General features: G+C 46.9%; 1 protein-coding gene across 1 annotated transcript in view; it reads right to left on the bottom strand.

Annotated features, from left to right (window-relative positions):
* KCNH6 (potassium voltage-gated channel subfamily H member 6) overlaps positions 1-17,303 on the bottom strand; it is a 42,012-nt gene extending 24,709 nt beyond the window's left edge. The window contains 3 exon segments of the mRNA XM_035135609.3: positions 14,631-14,839; positions 16,827-17,174; positions 17,177-17,303. Of these exon segments, the coding sequence (XP_034991500.3) occupies positions 14,631-14,839; positions 16,827-17,174; positions 17,177-17,303 (684 nt within the window).
* Positions 17,304-17,689: the final 386 nt, after the last annotated feature.

Genomic DNA, 17,689 nt, shown 5'->3' with positions numbered 1-17,689 from the left:
TCTCCCGTGACAAGCACCCTGACAATATACAGCCTCAAGAGCCAACAGTAAAGATAGGAAGCAGAAGAAAAACACACCATGGGTTATTTGTGTCCTAGCCACCAATATGAACTCTTCTGTACTGTACTGTTGTTGTTGTTGTTGTTTAGTCGTTTAGTCGTGTCCGACTCTTCGTGACCCCATGGACCATAGCACGCCAGGCACTCCTGTCTTGCACTGCCTCCCGCAGTTTGGTCAAACTCATGTACTGTACTGTACACAGAACCAAAGCTTAGCAACGTGGAACAACAAAGATGCAGCACACAAAAGGTAGCCATTGTCTCTCATGAGACAAAGTTGGGGGGAAACATGCAAACACGCCTGAGGCATTGTAGGTCTGTAGCCTGGACCAACAGCCAGGTGACTGACGGAGGCATGCCTCAAGATGGCTTCCATTTTACCACATCTCCCTGACGGGCGTTTGATTGATTGCAAGTCCGTTTGCCCCTCCTTAGGTAGGTGGCCTTGCAGGTGGGCCCTGGGCCTTCATCGTGAACAGGTCTATTGCAGGCAATATCATCCTCCTGCCGCCAAATCAGCCAATGGCGGCATGAATTTGGGGGCGTTGGTCTGGGCACAGGAACAACTGACCAATAACAGCGCTTGGCTCTGCACCCAGGGCAAGGATAAATCCCCGGCCTGTGGGGCCTTTCGCCCTCTCTCTTGCCATGCCAGTGCTTCCACCCACCCTCCCTCAGATTAGGGTTTTGTTTTTGTTTTTGTGTGTGGATGGTACGACCTTGCTATGGACAATGTTGGTCACCTCTTTTAGGGGCCAGGCAGGATTTTCCCCATCTGGCAAATTGGCACTGCCATTTGGGTTTTCACCTACCTCAAAGCAATCATCACAACTTTGTAAGGTGGATAGGCATTGGGTAAGCCTAGTCTTGGTTGGAAGGGAGGTTGTAGCCCCTGCCCCTCCATGGTTAATAATAATAATAATAATAATAATAATAATAATAATAATTTATTATTTATACCCCGCCCATCTGGCTGGGTTTCTCCAGCCACTCTGGGCGGCTTCCAACAAAAAAATGAAATAAAATAATCACTTAAACATTAAAAGCCTCCCTAAACAGGGCTGACCAGGTGAGACCAGGTGGCGCTGTGGTTAAACCACTGAGCCTAGGGCTTGCTGATCAGAAGGTTGGCGGTTCGAATCCCTGTGACGGGGTGAGCTCCCGTTGCTTGGTCCCAGCTCCTGCCAACCTAGCAGTTCGAAAGCACGTCAAAATGCAAGTAGATAAATAGGAACCGCTACAGCGGGAAGGTAAACGGCGTTTCCATGTGCTGCTCTGGTTTGCCAGAAGCAGCTTTGTCATGCTGGCCACGTGACCTGGAAGCTATACGCCGGCTCCCTCGGCCAATAATGTGAGATGAGCGCGCAACCCCAGAGTCGGTCACGACTGGACCTAAAGGTCAGGGGTCCCTTTACCTTTACCTTTAAACAGGGCTGCCTTCAGATGTCTTCTAAAAATCTGGTAGCTGTTTTTCTCTTTGACATCTGATGGGAGGGCGTTCCACAGGGTGGGCGCCACCACCAAGAAGGCCCTCTGCCTGGTTCCCTGCAACTTGGCTTCTCACAACGAGGGAACCGCCAGAAGGCCCTCAGTACTGGACCTCAGTACGATGGGGGTGGAGACACTCCTTCAGGTATACTGGACTGAGGCCATTTAGGGCTTTAAAGGTCAGCCTAAGGGTATCCTGTTGAAAGGATCCAGGAGAAGTAGCTCCTGTCCGATGTCCATGTCTGATGTCCAGATGGGGGCTACGGGAGGCAATGGGTTTTCCCACAAGTGCCAATGGAAAGTTCCTTTCCAGGACTAGTAAGTCACATGGGGACCACGACAGGAAGAGAAAGTATTCAATCCTCTCACCATGCACCGTGGTCCTGATCCTGATCGTCTTCTCTTGCACTGCAAAAATCTAGACTTATCAAATGCAATCATGCCTTTAACTTAACATCTAATAGTTTTGCACTCACTGTATATTTTCTGTCAAAAAAGTACGTTCAAAGGTTGCAGAACACAGAACTTCTCCAGGTATTTGGTGTAGGAGTGCAATCTGGGGGTTTGACAAGCTTGGAAATAAAGAGGGTGCGGACTTTGTTTGCCAACTCTTGAAAGCATATTTATTTACCTAGGCCACAGGGAGTTATTGATACCTGGCCTTGAGAACTGTTCTGCTTACTGACTTCATGGCTGCATTTTAATTTGCCCTTCTTGTAATTTGTTTTTATTGGTTCTGCATTGTGTTTATTGATGGTCTTTTAAGGCGGCAAGCTGCCTTGGAATCGGTACAGAAGGCAGTTTATAAATGTTTAAAAATCAATAACGTAACTGAAAGGATCACGCTCCTTTTGCAGCGCAGCCATTGGCTCTCCCTTTCTCCTCACTTGCCCGTATTTCTCCTGCATCCCTGTCAAGTGAAATAAACTGATGAATGATTGAAGACACACAAGAGTGAGGTCAAGGAGCAAACTAACTTTGTGAAAACGTTCCATTTTCTTATCCAGGAAGTTCAAAGTGCTTGCTTGGGTGGATGCTGCTGCTGTGTCAATCATTCCGGGGGGCTGTACCATTGAGGGTACGCATAGGCAGGTGCCACATGGTGGGAGCCAGTGAACTCATGATGGGGGCACACAGTCCCAGTATACTCAACCTGCATCACCGAGCAGTCCAAAGTCAGGCCAGGCACAGACAGAGCTAATACACAGCCATCACTTCCGCAGCTTGTCCAGCCCTGGGGTTTCTAAACTGGAGCTGCTGCAGCCACATCCCCACCAAGATGTCTCCTTGAGAGAAGGGCCTTACTCCCTGAATGGGTCCTTGCCTGTAATTGGGTACATCTCCAGATGGGCCTGGTTTCCATCTGGTGCCTAACACATGACCTGTCCCCTCGGGCTGGGCACCCATTCAGCCTCAAAGTCAGAGGCAGAACTCACCTTGGGTGTGAACAGCCCCTCCTAGGTCTTGTTGCAGGACCCTTGTCCCGCTGTGTAGCCTGATCCAGGCTTGATGTAAGGCATGGCCCTCCTGGTCCTCTTCTGGTGAGGAATCCCTTGGCTGAGGTAGGCAGTGGACTTTGTACACACATCCACACGGTGGCATAGCATGGGTTGCCAATGCCCAGGGCCGTGCAAAGTGAGGTGTGTGGGAGGGAGGGAGGGAGGAAAACAGTAGGAGTATGCCTAACGGCATCTGAGTCACCCAGGAGATCACAGCCACAGAGATAAAAATAAGATTTTCATTGTTTGGATAGGTTACTTCCTGATTCACATGGAGAAGCCGTATTAAGGCAGCACTGGGTGTTGAAATTCTGCACCCCTAACAATTTTGCATCCAGGGCAACCGCCCTTTTGCCCCTCCTCAAGCTACACCACTGCCTCCACATCCTATACAGCTGCCACTACCTATCGGGTTCCTTGCCTTGCAAGTCCATCTCCGCTCTGACAAGTGGGGGTGTCAAGACAGAACATTCCAATCAAGTAAAAAAAGACTAATTTTAATAACTTAAATGTGCTTTTATAGTGTATGCACCCATGTAAGTAATTATGCAGGTTCTTACTGTGCCATAGGCCTATAATGCCTGCATCAACGCTCTATAGAGTGTTAAACGTTTGTGGGTGCCGAACCCCTCAGATCCCTGGATCCAGTAAGTGTTTGAAGCTAACCAAGCCAAGCTAGCTTCCTGAACCCCAGGATCAAGCAAGTGTTAATATATAAGCCAGGCTAGCTTCCTGTTGAAGCGATTGCTTGGGTGATGGACCATTCGGAGAACAAAAGGAAAGAGGGCTCTGTGCTCACTTAGTTAGTGGGCAGGGTAAAAGCTTAGTTTAGAGCAGAGTTTACAGTTATGAGAGCTAGAAACTGGAGGAAAAAAGCAGCAAGCTGGAAAGGCAGAGAGCAAGCCATGGCTGATCTCTGCTTGAATCCAAGGCTGTGGCTATGGAAGAAACAAGACCATTTTTTTGGGGGGGGGGTTTGATGCTGCAAATCCCATCTATCATAGGCACAGGTTGTGTGTGTGTAAATAAACCATATATCATAAAGACATCACAGTCTCTGCTCTGCCTCATTTCCAAAAGGAAACATGAACCCTGGGTAAGTACCTGGAACCCAGGACTCTCGCACCATTCGAACACTGAGGCAGCATGCAACAGTATTTTATAAGCTGCTGTTAGATTTCTACTGAACTGCCCTCAAATAATCCGCTAAGTGTAATATGAACCAATGGCAAATGGCCTGAACATGGAGTTAATGTGCATCCCAGAACAGAACATGCTGCTGGGAAGCAACAGGCAATGCTAGCTTAATCCCAAAGTGTGGTATTCCAACACTGCAAAATGAAGTTGGCCAAGGATGTCCAGCCAGGTAGGTCCCTGCAAAGTGTGATCTCAGCCTGGAAGATCATGGGTTTTACAGGACACTCTGACCATCTGCTGACAGCCTATGGTCATGAGAACAAAGTGTGTGAAAGAAGGAGGCTTCAAGCAGCAGACCTCCTGATAGCTGAATCATAGAATTGTAGAGCTGGAAGGGACCATGAGGGTCATCTAGCCCAACCGCCTGTGATGCAAGAATCCTTTGAACCCACGACCCTCAGATTACAGTCTCAAACTCTACCGACTGAGCTATCCACAGGAAAAGAGTATAAGAGAAGCAGGGTCTGGTATGGTTTCAAATTGGATGGGGGACCACATATTGAGTTTCCTGCATTGCAGGGGGTTGGACGAGATGACCCCCGGGGTCCCTTCCAACTCTATAATTCTTTGAGTATTTAAGAGCCCAAACAGAAGACAGGATGTTTTCTCAGGGGAGCTCTGCATCCAACCAGGAGCAGCATAATGCATCTGATGTCACAGCACCACCCCTTCCTCCTCCTCCTCCTCCTCCTCCTCCTCCTCCTCCTCCTCCTCCTCCTCCTCCTCCTCCTCCTCCTCCTCCTCCTCCCCTTCCGGGAGACCGAACAGTTCTGGAACAAGGCGTCCTTTTGAGCCAATGCCTACTTGCAAGCAGGGCCAGCTCAAACACATCTTGCTGCCGAAGATGGACAAGACGGTGCCGCTCCAATTCCTTGCACAAAAACCAACGGGACTAACAGCTGAATTTTAAGAAGAGGCGACAAAGCATCACCTTCTACTGAATCTAGGAGCAACAGGCTAGGTAAGGAGATGCAAGGCATGCGCAGTGCTAACTTCCCAAATCTCGCTGCTGCTCCATGCTTCCCAGCACCTGCTGCCTGAGTCAACGGCCTTCCTCTGCCTAATGGGAGGGCTGGCGCTTCTTGTAAGCAAGGCAGGGAATGGACAGGGCTTCACCCTCATCCAAAAGTGCCAGGGACTGGCAGGGCTCTGTGGAGTCAGTGGAAGAGGTAGCAATTTATGGGGTTTTGTGCCTCCCATGAGCCAGGAACTGGATCTGGAGGATGGGGAGGGGTCTGAGCAGTCGGAGATAGTGGAGGGAGAAAAGGGTGCACTAGAAGGAAGAGATAGTGCCTGGAGGACGGGGCAGCGGAATCCCCATCATCCCCACCCCCATTGTCCCCCAGGACCAGGAGAGACTTGAACATGCAGGCACAGCAACAACTGTGTTGAAGGAGTAGCAGCTTGTGTGCGTGTCAGGGACTAGACTGAGGAGGAATGGTGGGGAACCCCCCCCCCCGAAGGGGGACAATATTGATTTAGAACAGTGGTTTGCAGAGGGGCATAGTCCAGAGGGGAAAAGCTGGGAAATACTGGTTGAGGAGCAGCTAGAAGAGAAAACACCTGGAGAGAGACAGCTGGCAGATTCAGTGTCCTTGGAAAGCATTCCTGACCCCCCCTTCACCTAAGACTAGAGGGGCTTTGAGAGTGATAGAACAGAGAGCCCAGTGACAACAAGCTCAGATTACCCGACGTAGGAGTGACATAGATTAATGGGGAAAGACGGGGTGAACCTTTACTGGGAGCAACGCCATTTCTAGAGGGATATGCATTCCTTTGTCTCTCTCGCTGTGATTGTTAAAGAAACTAACTGGTAAGAACACTCCTTTTGTTTGATCTGCTTATTTACTGCCACCAGGAGAGGGATCCGATTCCCAGAAGCCTGACAATGCACTTATGCTGTTGGAAGAAGGTACGTAGGTTTTGGGTGGAGGCGTGGCCACCCGTTGCTCCAACAGTCCAGCTCGGTGCATAAGCCCAGGAAGGACTTAGCAAAGAGTGGGTCTTCTTTTAACACCACAACATGCCTGGCAGTATAGATTTATCATTCCCGTTAGAATCCCAGCAAACCCAACTTAAGTCTCCCATGTGAAAACAAAACTTTCATCTAAGGGGACATCCACCCTTATGTTTGCTCTGCCAAATTTCCCCCGGGAAAACCTGGGGTTCAGCGCTGAACTGGAACAAACAGCAATCGGTTTTTCCGCAGATGGCAATTTGTTCCAATTTAGCAATAATCCATGGGTTTTCCAGGGTGGGGCAAAGACAAAACTACTTGGACCCACTCCTAGGAAGCATGTGATGAGAGGAAAACCACTTGGATGGGCCCTCTGTCACCAGGTTCCTAAAATGTAAGCATTCTCCTTAGTTTAAGAGATTGCACCTACCTTCCTGCAACAGCAAGCAAGTTTATAAGCTCTGCCTATTGTCTCAAGGCTCCAAATTTTCAAGAGCTCAAAAGTGAGTTTCACATACCCTTTGCAAAATTCCTGCTAACCTTTAAAAGCAGCCCTAATTTTAGATACATTTCTCGTGCCAATTGCATTATTTTTTAAGGTGCTAACAACAGCTGGGGCAGTGAATCATACAGTGGTCTAAGGTGGATTTGTGAAATAATATTTGTTTTCCATTTATTTTTGTTTAATAATTTTTAATTAATTTTCATTTATAACAATCCAATAAAAGCCACATTAATACAATACCAAATTATAATACTATTTAAAAAGCCATGTTTTCCATTTATTTTTAAGGCTTAATTTGTGGCCTCTTATTGCTCAGGAGATGCGGCAGAGGGGAAACGCCAAGCCCCAAGAAAATGGTGTATAGCAAACATCATTTAACCTAGCTATTGCTGCTATTTGAGCACATATGGCAAAGCTTTCTGAAATATCCCACAGGTTTGCCCATAGACGTATGCACATAGTTCCTGGGTCCAGGGAAGTACTTGGAGAAGGAACTTTCCGTAGAGGTGAGTGAGAGGAGGAAGGCAGTGTGGACCTAAATAAAGTTATTCCTGATTGAATTTACTTGAAGTGCTAGGAGTCTGAAAAGCAACCTGCTCGGGAACAACACAGGAAGTTCACAAGGAACACACAACAGTGTTCTCCATCTCCAGCTGTTAAAACCCAAGTCTGTTCTGATCATGAATACTGTTACAAAAGTTGGGTGCTTCCCCCTCTGTCCCAGGCGCTCACCCAGGGTCTGTGTTCCTTTGGAGGATTGAGACACGGCAGAGACTGCCGTAGCTTTAAGACATATGGTTTATTCGCCTATTTACACCTTCAGTCTGCCTGGAGGGAGTCCAGCATCTTATCTTACAGCATGGTCATTTCAAGAGGGGGCCTGACTGGTATCATAATGCCAAGAGTCTGCCTCTTGTAAGAGTCGTAAGGCAGAAGGCAAGAGGAGGTAGCAGACAATCAGGCGAGGCTCCTTTAGTGCTATGCAGTTATTGAATTGGACAAAGGCCTGCTGGGAAGAAGAAACATAACTATGTCTGATTCCCCATCACTGGGGGAATACCAGTTGCTACCCAGGTTTGCCTGCATCCCTAGATGAAACAGAGGTACCTTGCCTTCATACAGATTTTTCTTAAGGGCCAACACAGAGAACCTTTACTTTTTAATACTGCCTTCCTCTTATTTCAGAATGAAAGAACTTACATTCATGCATGAGTACAAGAGGGGTGGTCTGCTTACTATTAGTTACACAAAAATACAAAAAACTTATAACATCCTCTATGACTACCTCTACCCCCCAATCCTGACCTATTTTTGCACAAATCTTACTTGTGCAAGGCCATCTTGATTTGTTGCACATGTTGGGTATTTTGATATGCTGGTGCAACACTACAACTCATGGGTGAGTGACCCCTGCAGTGACGTAGTGTAGTGGGCCTGCGTGCAAAATTCTGAGGGGGTACAACCAGGCGCCCCAATGCAGGCCCCAGCTTCCAAAGGGAGCCCCGCCCTGGCAAAGGTGGTAGCTCAGGCCACAGTGAATGGGCATAGATGGAAGTAGGCAGGCAAGAGTTGATCCCAGTGTGGCTTGGCCCATAACTCCTCTTTGCAGGCATCGGGGAGATTTGCCTGCCAAGGGCCACGTCGGCCAGCCGAGCTCCCCCCTGTTCGGGCAGGCAGGCAGGCAGGCAGTGCACCATAGCCCCCTTTGCTTTGGTGGAGATCCTCCAGCAGCATCTTACTCACTATGGGTATCGGCAACCCACACTATGCCACTGGACCCCTGTACCTAATTAGACCCATTTTGCTCAACATATGCAACAAACAAGCTTGGTGCCGAGCACTAGGAAAAATCCTATCCTTCTCAACATGAACATGAGCCCTCCTTGCAGTGGCAACATGCTCAGATGAGAAGCCTAAGTACTAATTTAAGAAAACACAAAAATACTGAGTGACAAAGCTTGCTGGATGTTAAGAAACTGGTTGTGTCACTGCAATGGCTGAAGCAACAGCATTGCACTGCATTTTGCAGGTACCGGTAGATTATTCCTCCGGTATACAGCAAGAATAAAATAACTTCTCCCTGTTGGGTTTGCAGTCAAGTTCAGATCCCATCCATGGAAATGAGATGGCTCCTCTCTCAAGCATACACGCATATGCAGGAGACATCGGACTGCAAAGGGCATTTGGTAGCCTGGTAGAGATTAATCAAAACCAATCAATCACTGGTCTCTGGATTGAGAGGAAAGCACCAATCAAGAGACAAGAGGCCAACTACGTGGCTCTTGAGGGAGGGGCCAGGGAATAGGAAAAAGTGACCAAAATCCAATTGTTCCAAGAGGCAGTGGGGAGGTTGAGTGCGCAAGTGCTGTGACAAACCCTGGAGATGGGAGTCATGGAGGTCTGGGAAGCCGGGCAACAGATCCAAGGTGTTCATAACAAGTCAGCCAAATTTTGAACACAAAAACCTCACTGAAGCAGGCTGAAAGGCTCATATTGATTTCAGCGAGGTTTGCCTCGTGCCCTGTATATTTGCGGTGCCCGGGAAATTACATCATGACACACTGTAACAGAGACAGACACTGACTGTTTCACCCATGAATTGGAATACACGCACCTGATCTTGATATGGGACCGCACGGGTGAAGCACTGTGGTACAGTTTAACCGCTGCAGAAGGACTGCAAAAGCACACATGCACCAATGAAGCAGCCTGCCAGATTTAGGCCACATTTACCCTGCACTATGATACCATGATGTTTTGGAAGATTGTCTCTCTCTCTCTTAATTACAATTCTGTAATTGATGTGCAAGACTAATGCAGCAGGAAGAGAGACTTATAAACCCTTTACCCGTTGGGACGTAAAAGTAACTTTGGGATTCAGGAGAAGAATGGTGCAAGAGAGATGGGCTAGTCTTCCACTTCAAACTGTAGCTATATATATAAAAAAGGCATAAAAGAACCACGGCACAACATCTGAAATGTACTGCCATCACAAAGGGTCCCTGCTGCCCATTAAACTGCCTGCCAACTCTATGGCTTCCTTTTCCCCACATTGACTTGGGGAAAAATAAAATAATGACTGGTTTTGCATTTTCCTTTAAAACAAACTCTATTCTTTACTGACATTTTTCTTTTCTTTAGTACAGGTATATATCGGTCAGATGTCATTAACCAGCATGTTCAACATCTCCAGTAGTAAGTGAACACCCAGGCGGCATAATTCCATTCTCTTAATGTTTTCATATTGCATTATTTCATCAATGGTTTGTCTTTGCTTTTTGACTTCCTTCTTGCCCCACTTCTTTGCAAATGCACACAGTTTCACCGAAGTGCTCAGCTTGCCTTGTCCTCTTAGCAAATGCTCTTTTTTTTCATTTATGGAGTACTATTCCTAAAATTCTTAACAGGTTAAATCTTTCAGAAACATAAAGAACATGTGCATCTTCTCAATGCCCCTTTACTGCCTAATATTAACCTTCTAGAAGCACATGAAAAAGGCATTCCTGGGGTTTGTACGGCATTACCTACAGGGATACTATGAATAAGATGATTATATTCCACTCCCAAACCCTCTTCCTCAGTCACTTCTAGAAATAAGCAGAACTTCCTGATTGGTGTGTGTAGTTTCTAAAAAGGGATTCTTCTTTTTTTCTCAGTTTACCACTGATAAACTCTCTCTACACCCGAATAATGTTCACAGTGTTGACCCCGCAACAAGCAATTTCCTACGTAATCGGGGAAAACATGTGTTGCAATATAGGGATGAGTGAATGTGTCAATTTTGGTTTCTCTCAGCTTCTCATTTTTCCACCCTTAACTTCAGCTCCCCACATTTCCAAATCAGTTTGTAGATTTCTTTTTCTATCAAAGCCCTCATGAAAATTCACCAGCATGTAAGTGCAAATTTCTGCAAGCAATTTTGCCTGATATACACAATGTTGCAAAGCAATTGTCCCCCAAAACAAATCATCTCCATGTCTTATCTTTCACTGGTACATGTATATTTATGCACACTTTACCCAATTTATATGCATGTTTGTACACCTTACTTTGCTGGAGAATTGCCCTGCAAAATTCAGAGAAGTGCGAATTTTGAAGAATGGCTGTTTTGGCTCTCATATTGTTTCATGAGCAAATTTGCCTTTAGATGTGAACTGCCTCGAAGTTCTCCCTCATCCCTATCAGTATCCACACAGTGCTATAAAAATGAGTGAAACAGAGGAGTTTGCAGCAAATGCACCCAGTGCTATTTTGCCCACCAAGTGTCTTCCTTCAAATGCTCAAAGGTTTAGAAAAATGCAAGAGCCCCATGCAGCAGAAAAATAAGTAGTGGGGGTTTGAGAGGAGTCCCGCAAATCTAATAACTGTGGGTTTTGGCAAATAGTGGGGTAGGACTTTAGTCCCTTGTCCTTTTGCACTGAGTTTCACCCTGCAGGAAGGCATCATCACCAATGAATTCTTGATGATATTCTGATGCCTACCTGAGCTTTGGCATAGTGACAACTCATTATCCTACCTGTGCAGAAGGGGGCCCAGAACAGCAGTGAGGTTTGCATGGAAAATGAAGGATGCCTGCCCCCCTGAAAATCTGACTTATGACCAGCTTCCATTGTAAGTTTTTTTTGTCATCCCTATGTAAAGAAAAACGCTTAAGCCCCGACACATACGCACCCAACCCCTCCAAACCATTTTCTCTCATCACTCACCGGCTTCAGCTTGAGTTTCAGACTCATTTCTCTCTCTGTGTTGGAAGTAAGTGCTGCCTGTGTGAGCCGGGGAGCGAGACTCAGGGAGGGGAAAGGGGAGTGGTGCAGTGCTCCCTAGCCTAGACACCGGATTGCTTACATCACTCCCCCTGAATGGTGGGAAAGAGCTGTGATCACACTCAGAAATACACCACACAGGGACACAGGCACACACTCTTCCTGACTTGCATGCATGTGGTAAGCAGGGGTTAGTTAGTAGTACTTTTGGAAACTCTTCAAATACCACAACCCTTTCTCCTGTTTTCCATCACAGATAATTAACAACAACAACAACAACAACAACAACAACAACAACAACAACACTTGTACCCCCGCCCAATTGGCCGGGCCTCTCCAGCCACTCTAGGCAGCTCCCAACAGATTATTAAAAACATGATAAAGCATCAATATTAAAAACTTCCCTGAACAGGGCTGCCTTCAGATGTCTTCTAAAAGTCAGATACAGTAGTTGTTTATTTCCTTGACATCTGATGGGAGGGCATTCCACACAGCGGACGCCACTACTGAGAAGGCCCTCTGCCTGGTTCCCTGTAACCTCACTTCTCACAGTGAGGGAACCGCCAGAAGGCCCTTGGAGTTGGACCTCAGTGTCTGGGCTGAACGATGGGTGTGTAGACACTCCTTCAGGTATACTGGGCCGAGGCTGTTTAGGGCTTTAAAGGTCAGCACCAACACTTTGAATTGTGCTCGGAAACGTACCGGGAGCCAATGAAGGTCTTTCAGGACCGGTGTTATATGGTCTCAGTGGCCACTCCCAGACATACATTTACCCTAGATCCCAACTTTCCTCTTAAGAGGAATGCACCTGGTGAAACATGGCCAGGATGGAATGAAATACAAAACACACAGAACAAATGCCACACACATTTTGCAGGGAAGACCCACAGTTTGATCTACCAGCTGCCAACACCTCCTTGCAGGATCATCACAACGTTAAATGTGTTTTGCTCACGTGCTTTGGGAGGGCATGGCGAAAAGCCTCTTCAAACGGGGAACAAGTCAGGGCCACGTTCGAGGAAAGCGCTGCAAATACTACTCCTGTCTACACTCTTCAGCTCCATTTCAATATGAACCCACCTTCGTACTTTCTGTCAGTTACAATTGCAGACATTCTCAAACCTATCTCCGCATCCAAGAAGTCTAGTGCTTTGCCAGATTTATGAATCCACCAGCATGAGCAGAATTTGGCCTTTGGCATGCCAGCAGGAAAGTGTAGCAGAAGCATAATTGTATATCATGGTGTCTGATGAACCCAACATGGGTTGAGCACCAACATCCTATGATTGTGTGAACAGGCTCCTTCCTCCCACGCCCTTTAAAAAATAAAGACTGAGACACTGGTGAAATGGTGGGGACCCTACAGGGTTTCTATTATTTCCTGTTTCTTTCATAGAATCACATAATTGTACTGTTGGAAGGTACCCCTGAGGATCATCTAATCCAAACCACTGCAATGCAGGAATCTCAACTAATTCATCCATGGCAGGTGACCATCCAACCTCTTAAAAAAACTCCAATGGATAGTCCACCATTTCCCAAGGGAGTCCATTCCATAGTCAAACAGCTCTTTATGCTCCTTGCTAATCAGCAGACTGGTGAGCTACACACCATGATATCACAGCACCCCTCACAGCTTTGAGAAATGCTGTCTAGCAAAACTGCCTGTACAGTGGTACCTCGGGTTACAAACACCTTGGGTTACAAACACTTCGGGTTACAGACTCTGCTAACCCAGAAGTAGTACCTCGGGTTCAGAACTTTGCTCCAGGATGAGAACAGAAATCGTGCGCCAACGGCACAGCGGCAGTGGGAGTCCCTATTAGCTAAAGTGGTACCTCAGGTTAAGAATGGTTTCAGGTTAAGAACGGACCTCCAGAACAAATTAAGTTTGTAACCAGAGGTACCACTGTAAGCTTATTAGCCCACAAATGCTGGGGATGGGATCGATCTCTAAAACTCTCAATAAGAACTGAATATTAGTTTATGTGACCCACACACTATCAAGTTCCCGTGCCTTTACCTAAGGATCTTGGGGCATCTTCCTAGAACCTTTCTCGCCTGCAGAATTAATGGCTGATGTTTACTGGCAAGATGATGACTGCGGCAGATCCACGACGGCGGAGCGTTCATAGACTCTGCCCTTTCTGTCCAGCCTTCAGCAATGTCCTGTCAGCTCTAATCCTGTCACCTCCAGCCAGCTAATGACCCAGTATTGACAAGTTGGTGTCGCTACTGATCAGGCATCAATCCTGTTGCCTAGCAGCAGCTTCTGTGCTGCAACTGTTCCTGTCCTCCCTGCTCCCTGGCACCAACCCATACAAAGTCTAAGTCAATGCACTGAGAAAGCACCATGCCCTAGAGGTTGCTTTAAAGGGTTTAGGGGGAGCTATGTGCCCAGCAAAGCTTAAGACCAACCTTATGAGGTCAAATGGGTGAGAAGTCCACTAGGCTGCCACTGTTATTAAAAGGGTAAGATATGCCCTCCTGGACCAAACCAAAACTCAGTTGAGTCCTTTTCCCTACAGTAGCTGGCCGGGTGCCTCCAGGAAGAGCCAATGCAGGTTAGTATGAAGTTGGCCCTGCCCATGTTTTTGTACGTAGCATCTAGTACTCAGGGATACACTGCCCCTGAACATGGGAGTTTCTCTTGAGCAACTACGGCAGTAGAAAGATCCATGACTTTGTTTAATCCAGGGGTGGGGGTGGGGAAACCTTTGACCCTCCAGATGGTGTTGGAGTAAAACTGCCATCATCCCCGACCATGCATGGTGGAGCTGATGGGAGTTGTAATCCAACAATGCCTGGAGGGTCAAAGGTTTCCTCACCCACCCCTGGATTAAACAAAGTCATGGATCTTTCTACTGCTGTCTAATCCATTAATAATAATAATAATAATAATAATAATAATGATAATAATAATAATAAAATGCACCCAACACCATCTAAGCTTGTGGCCCTCATGTGCTCTCACATTTCCTTCCTATGTTCCTGTACATCCAAGTAGGTGATAATCCAGATATTTAAAGACTAAGGATAGATCTTCTCCATTCTTCCTTGTTCCATTTTATTTTGTATCATTTTGGCCTACTTCTGGCATCAATTCACCTTTGGCTCCCGCACTCTAAACCTGGTGGTTGGAACGTTGACGGATCCACATACCTGAGTGACCTTTTCGGTGACGTTCTGCGTGCGCTCTGTCACCTTGTGGGGTGCGATGATTTCAATCTCCGTGGTAGAGCCTGAACGATGTTTCTCTAGGTTGAACTCCACAAAGTTGAGGGTGAACTGGGGGATCTGACTGATTGTCCTGTATTTCATAAGGTCGGAGTCTGACGTGGAATTCTGGTTGGGCTTGACATGGGACGCCTCTGATGGGGGAAAAAGGGAGGAAGGGAATTAAAATTTCATCGCCAGCTTGTCAATAAAATTCACAACTGATGGCATCAGTGCCCAGAACTCCACATATGCAGGAAGTCAGAACAACTCACTTTCTACTGCCAAGGAGATACAGTAGGAGAACAGCATCATGAGATCATTCTTGCCCCCCAACATATGGGACACTGTGGTTTTGCTTTGGTGGTATTTACCAGAAATATAATGTTTTGAAATAAGGGACCTATATTCTATTCTGTGAGGTGGGGATACTTTGAATTAGGGAAACAGCACTGTGAAACGAGCGACAATATATCAAAATTCAACTCTGGTCTAGGGCGGTGGGATGTCTAATCAAACATCCAGAGGGTCGCATTGGCCCCATTCCTGTTGTAAAGCCCTACCTATCTAGGTAAAGTTAAAGGGACCCCTGACCATTAGGTCTAGTTGTGACAGACTCTGGGGTGGCGGCACTCATCTTGCTTTATTGGCCGAGGAAGCCGGCGTACAGCTTCCGGGTCATGTGGCCAGCATGACTAAGCCACTTCTGGTGAACCAGAGCAGCACATGGAAAACCGTTTACCTTTCTGCCAGAGCAGTACCTATTTATCTACTTGCACTTTGACGTGCTTTCGAACTGCTAGGTTGGCAGGAGCTGGGACCGAGCAATGGGAGCTCACCCCGTCGTGGGGATTCGAATGCCAACCTTCTGATCGGCAAGCCCTAGGCTTCGTGGTTTAGACCACAGTGCCACCCGCATCTATTTATACTAGTTTAGTATAAATAGATGGTAGTGAGCATCTTGCTCAAATCCCTAACAGATACAAGAAGAGTTGAAAATATTTTACACAACTGATAAGGGTCATAAAATACATAATTTTGTGGAATCAACCCAGGAGCAGATCTTCTGTCCCTTTCCGCTCCCTCCCAGTTTAATGCGGTCTGCTGTACTGTTAATGTCAAGGGGTTGGTCACTTCCCCTTCTAAATTAAATAATTCTGGCTTCACCACAAGCTGCAGAATATTATGGTACCAGCTATAATCACAGAGGTTATTTGGTCCATCACTTTTGGCAGTGGCGGGGTAGCTGCTCATTGAATATTTTTTATGAATATTAAAAAGAGACCTGTGAGGTGCCAGATTAAAAATAAGGGCCTATCCAAGATGCAGATCTGGTCTGGATAATTTGCAGTGTCTTGAAATCATGAGTTGGGCTATGGCATCTGTTTAACATTTCCTGGCTGTTGTTTAGGCTCTCCAACCAAGTACAGTGGTACCTCGGGTTACAGACACTTCAGGATACAGACGCTTCAGGTTACAGACTCCGCTAACCTAGAAATAGTACCTCGGGTTAAGAACTTTGCTTCAGGATGAGAACAGAAATCGTGCGGCGGCAGCGGGAGGCCCCATTAGCTAAAGTGGTATCTCAGGTTAAGAACAGTTTCAGGTTAAGAATGGACCTCCAGTACAAATTAAGTTCTTAACCCAAGGTACCACTGTATATGTTTGGGGGCATGGAGCAATCGGAGGAGAGCCAGGAGCTTTGCCACGGTGCTGTTTCCCATTTGCTCCTGCCCTCCCACAGGAATGAATGTGCCTTTGCCCTCTCCATTTCTTGTCTTATTCTGTATGTAGGGCACAGGGAGAAGGGGGTGGGAAACTGAACTCCAGTTTGCTTCAGAACTCCCAACATTCAATTGAGAGATCTACCGATACAACGAACTGGATCCTTGATACGCAAGAACGTCTTTTAGTGGGTTTGTTTCCCTATAAAAAAGGGCTTTCTAAAAGCCAAGGAAGAAATGTTTAGACATTGTCATGTGTGCAGATAACAATGCTGTCGTAAGTTTACTAAATTGGGGAGTCCCATGCCTAACCGCCTTCTGCAAGGATTATCAGGCCCAAAAAGTGAACACAATCAACAGCAGCCCAATGGCACATAGTAGTGAGAATGAGTACTGGGCATGCAGGCTTTCCCCCTACCTGAGTTTGCCCTCCTTTCCCTGAATTTTCTCTGGAACTCAGACCTTGCAGCCTCCAAACTCTCCAAGGAGGAGACCTGGCGGAGGCTATGGAAGCTGCCCCCAAGATGGAACCGGCCCAAACCCCTGGCAGGGCGCGGCCCTCGAAGCCCTAGAGAAGGTAGCTCTTGCGCTGGGGCGGAGTGTCGCACTTCAGTGTCAGATGCCGTCTCCAGGCTCGATCTCCTCTCCTTCCCCAGCAGTGCTTCGGTCTCAGATTGGACACAGTTCTCCATGGGCACAGTCTTCAACTCCCTCAGCTTTAAGGAGTCCCCTCCAGGCTTTAAGACAGCCAGGAAGAAAGCGTTTCATTAAGAGGAGCTCTTGAATGTTTAAAAGCAACAGAGAAGAGGGAAGGAACAAAGGAAGGAGAAAGTAATGGGAGGTCCTGGGCAATGGGCTGATCTCCACATTGGAGTATCTTCTCAGTGCAAGTCATTCCAAGACTACTGCCTGGTTGCAAATAGCTTGGGTTATATTTGGATGGGTGACTGACTGCCTAGGAGCTTCATGCATGGCCATGCCTTTGGTTCCATGATGGAAGAAAGGCAGGATAGAAATGCAAGGCAATATATACATAAATTTGCATCGTTCCATGTGATACTGGTGCTTCACATTTACACATACTCAAAGCATTTCACATGCATTATCTCAGTAATCTCCTCCCAACAGCTCTCTAGGTAGGTCAGTCCCCATATTACAGATAGGGACAATAAGACAGTGAGACCAGTGCTTTACCTAAAGCCTACCTAATGATTTAGTGTCAGAGGTGATTTGAACCAGGATCGACTTAGTTTTTTAGCTCAAGGCTCATCCACACTTTCG

Source organism: Zootoca vivipara, chromosome 12 (assembly GCF_965207765.1).
Source record: "Zootoca vivipara chromosome 12, rZooViv2.hap1.1, whole genome shotgun sequence".
NCBI lineage: Eukaryota > Metazoa > Chordata > Lepidosauria > Squamata > Lacertidae > Zootoca > Zootoca vivipara.
The sequence above is the reverse complement of the archived record's forward strand: the minus strand, read 5'-3'. Positions and strand labels throughout refer to the sequence as shown.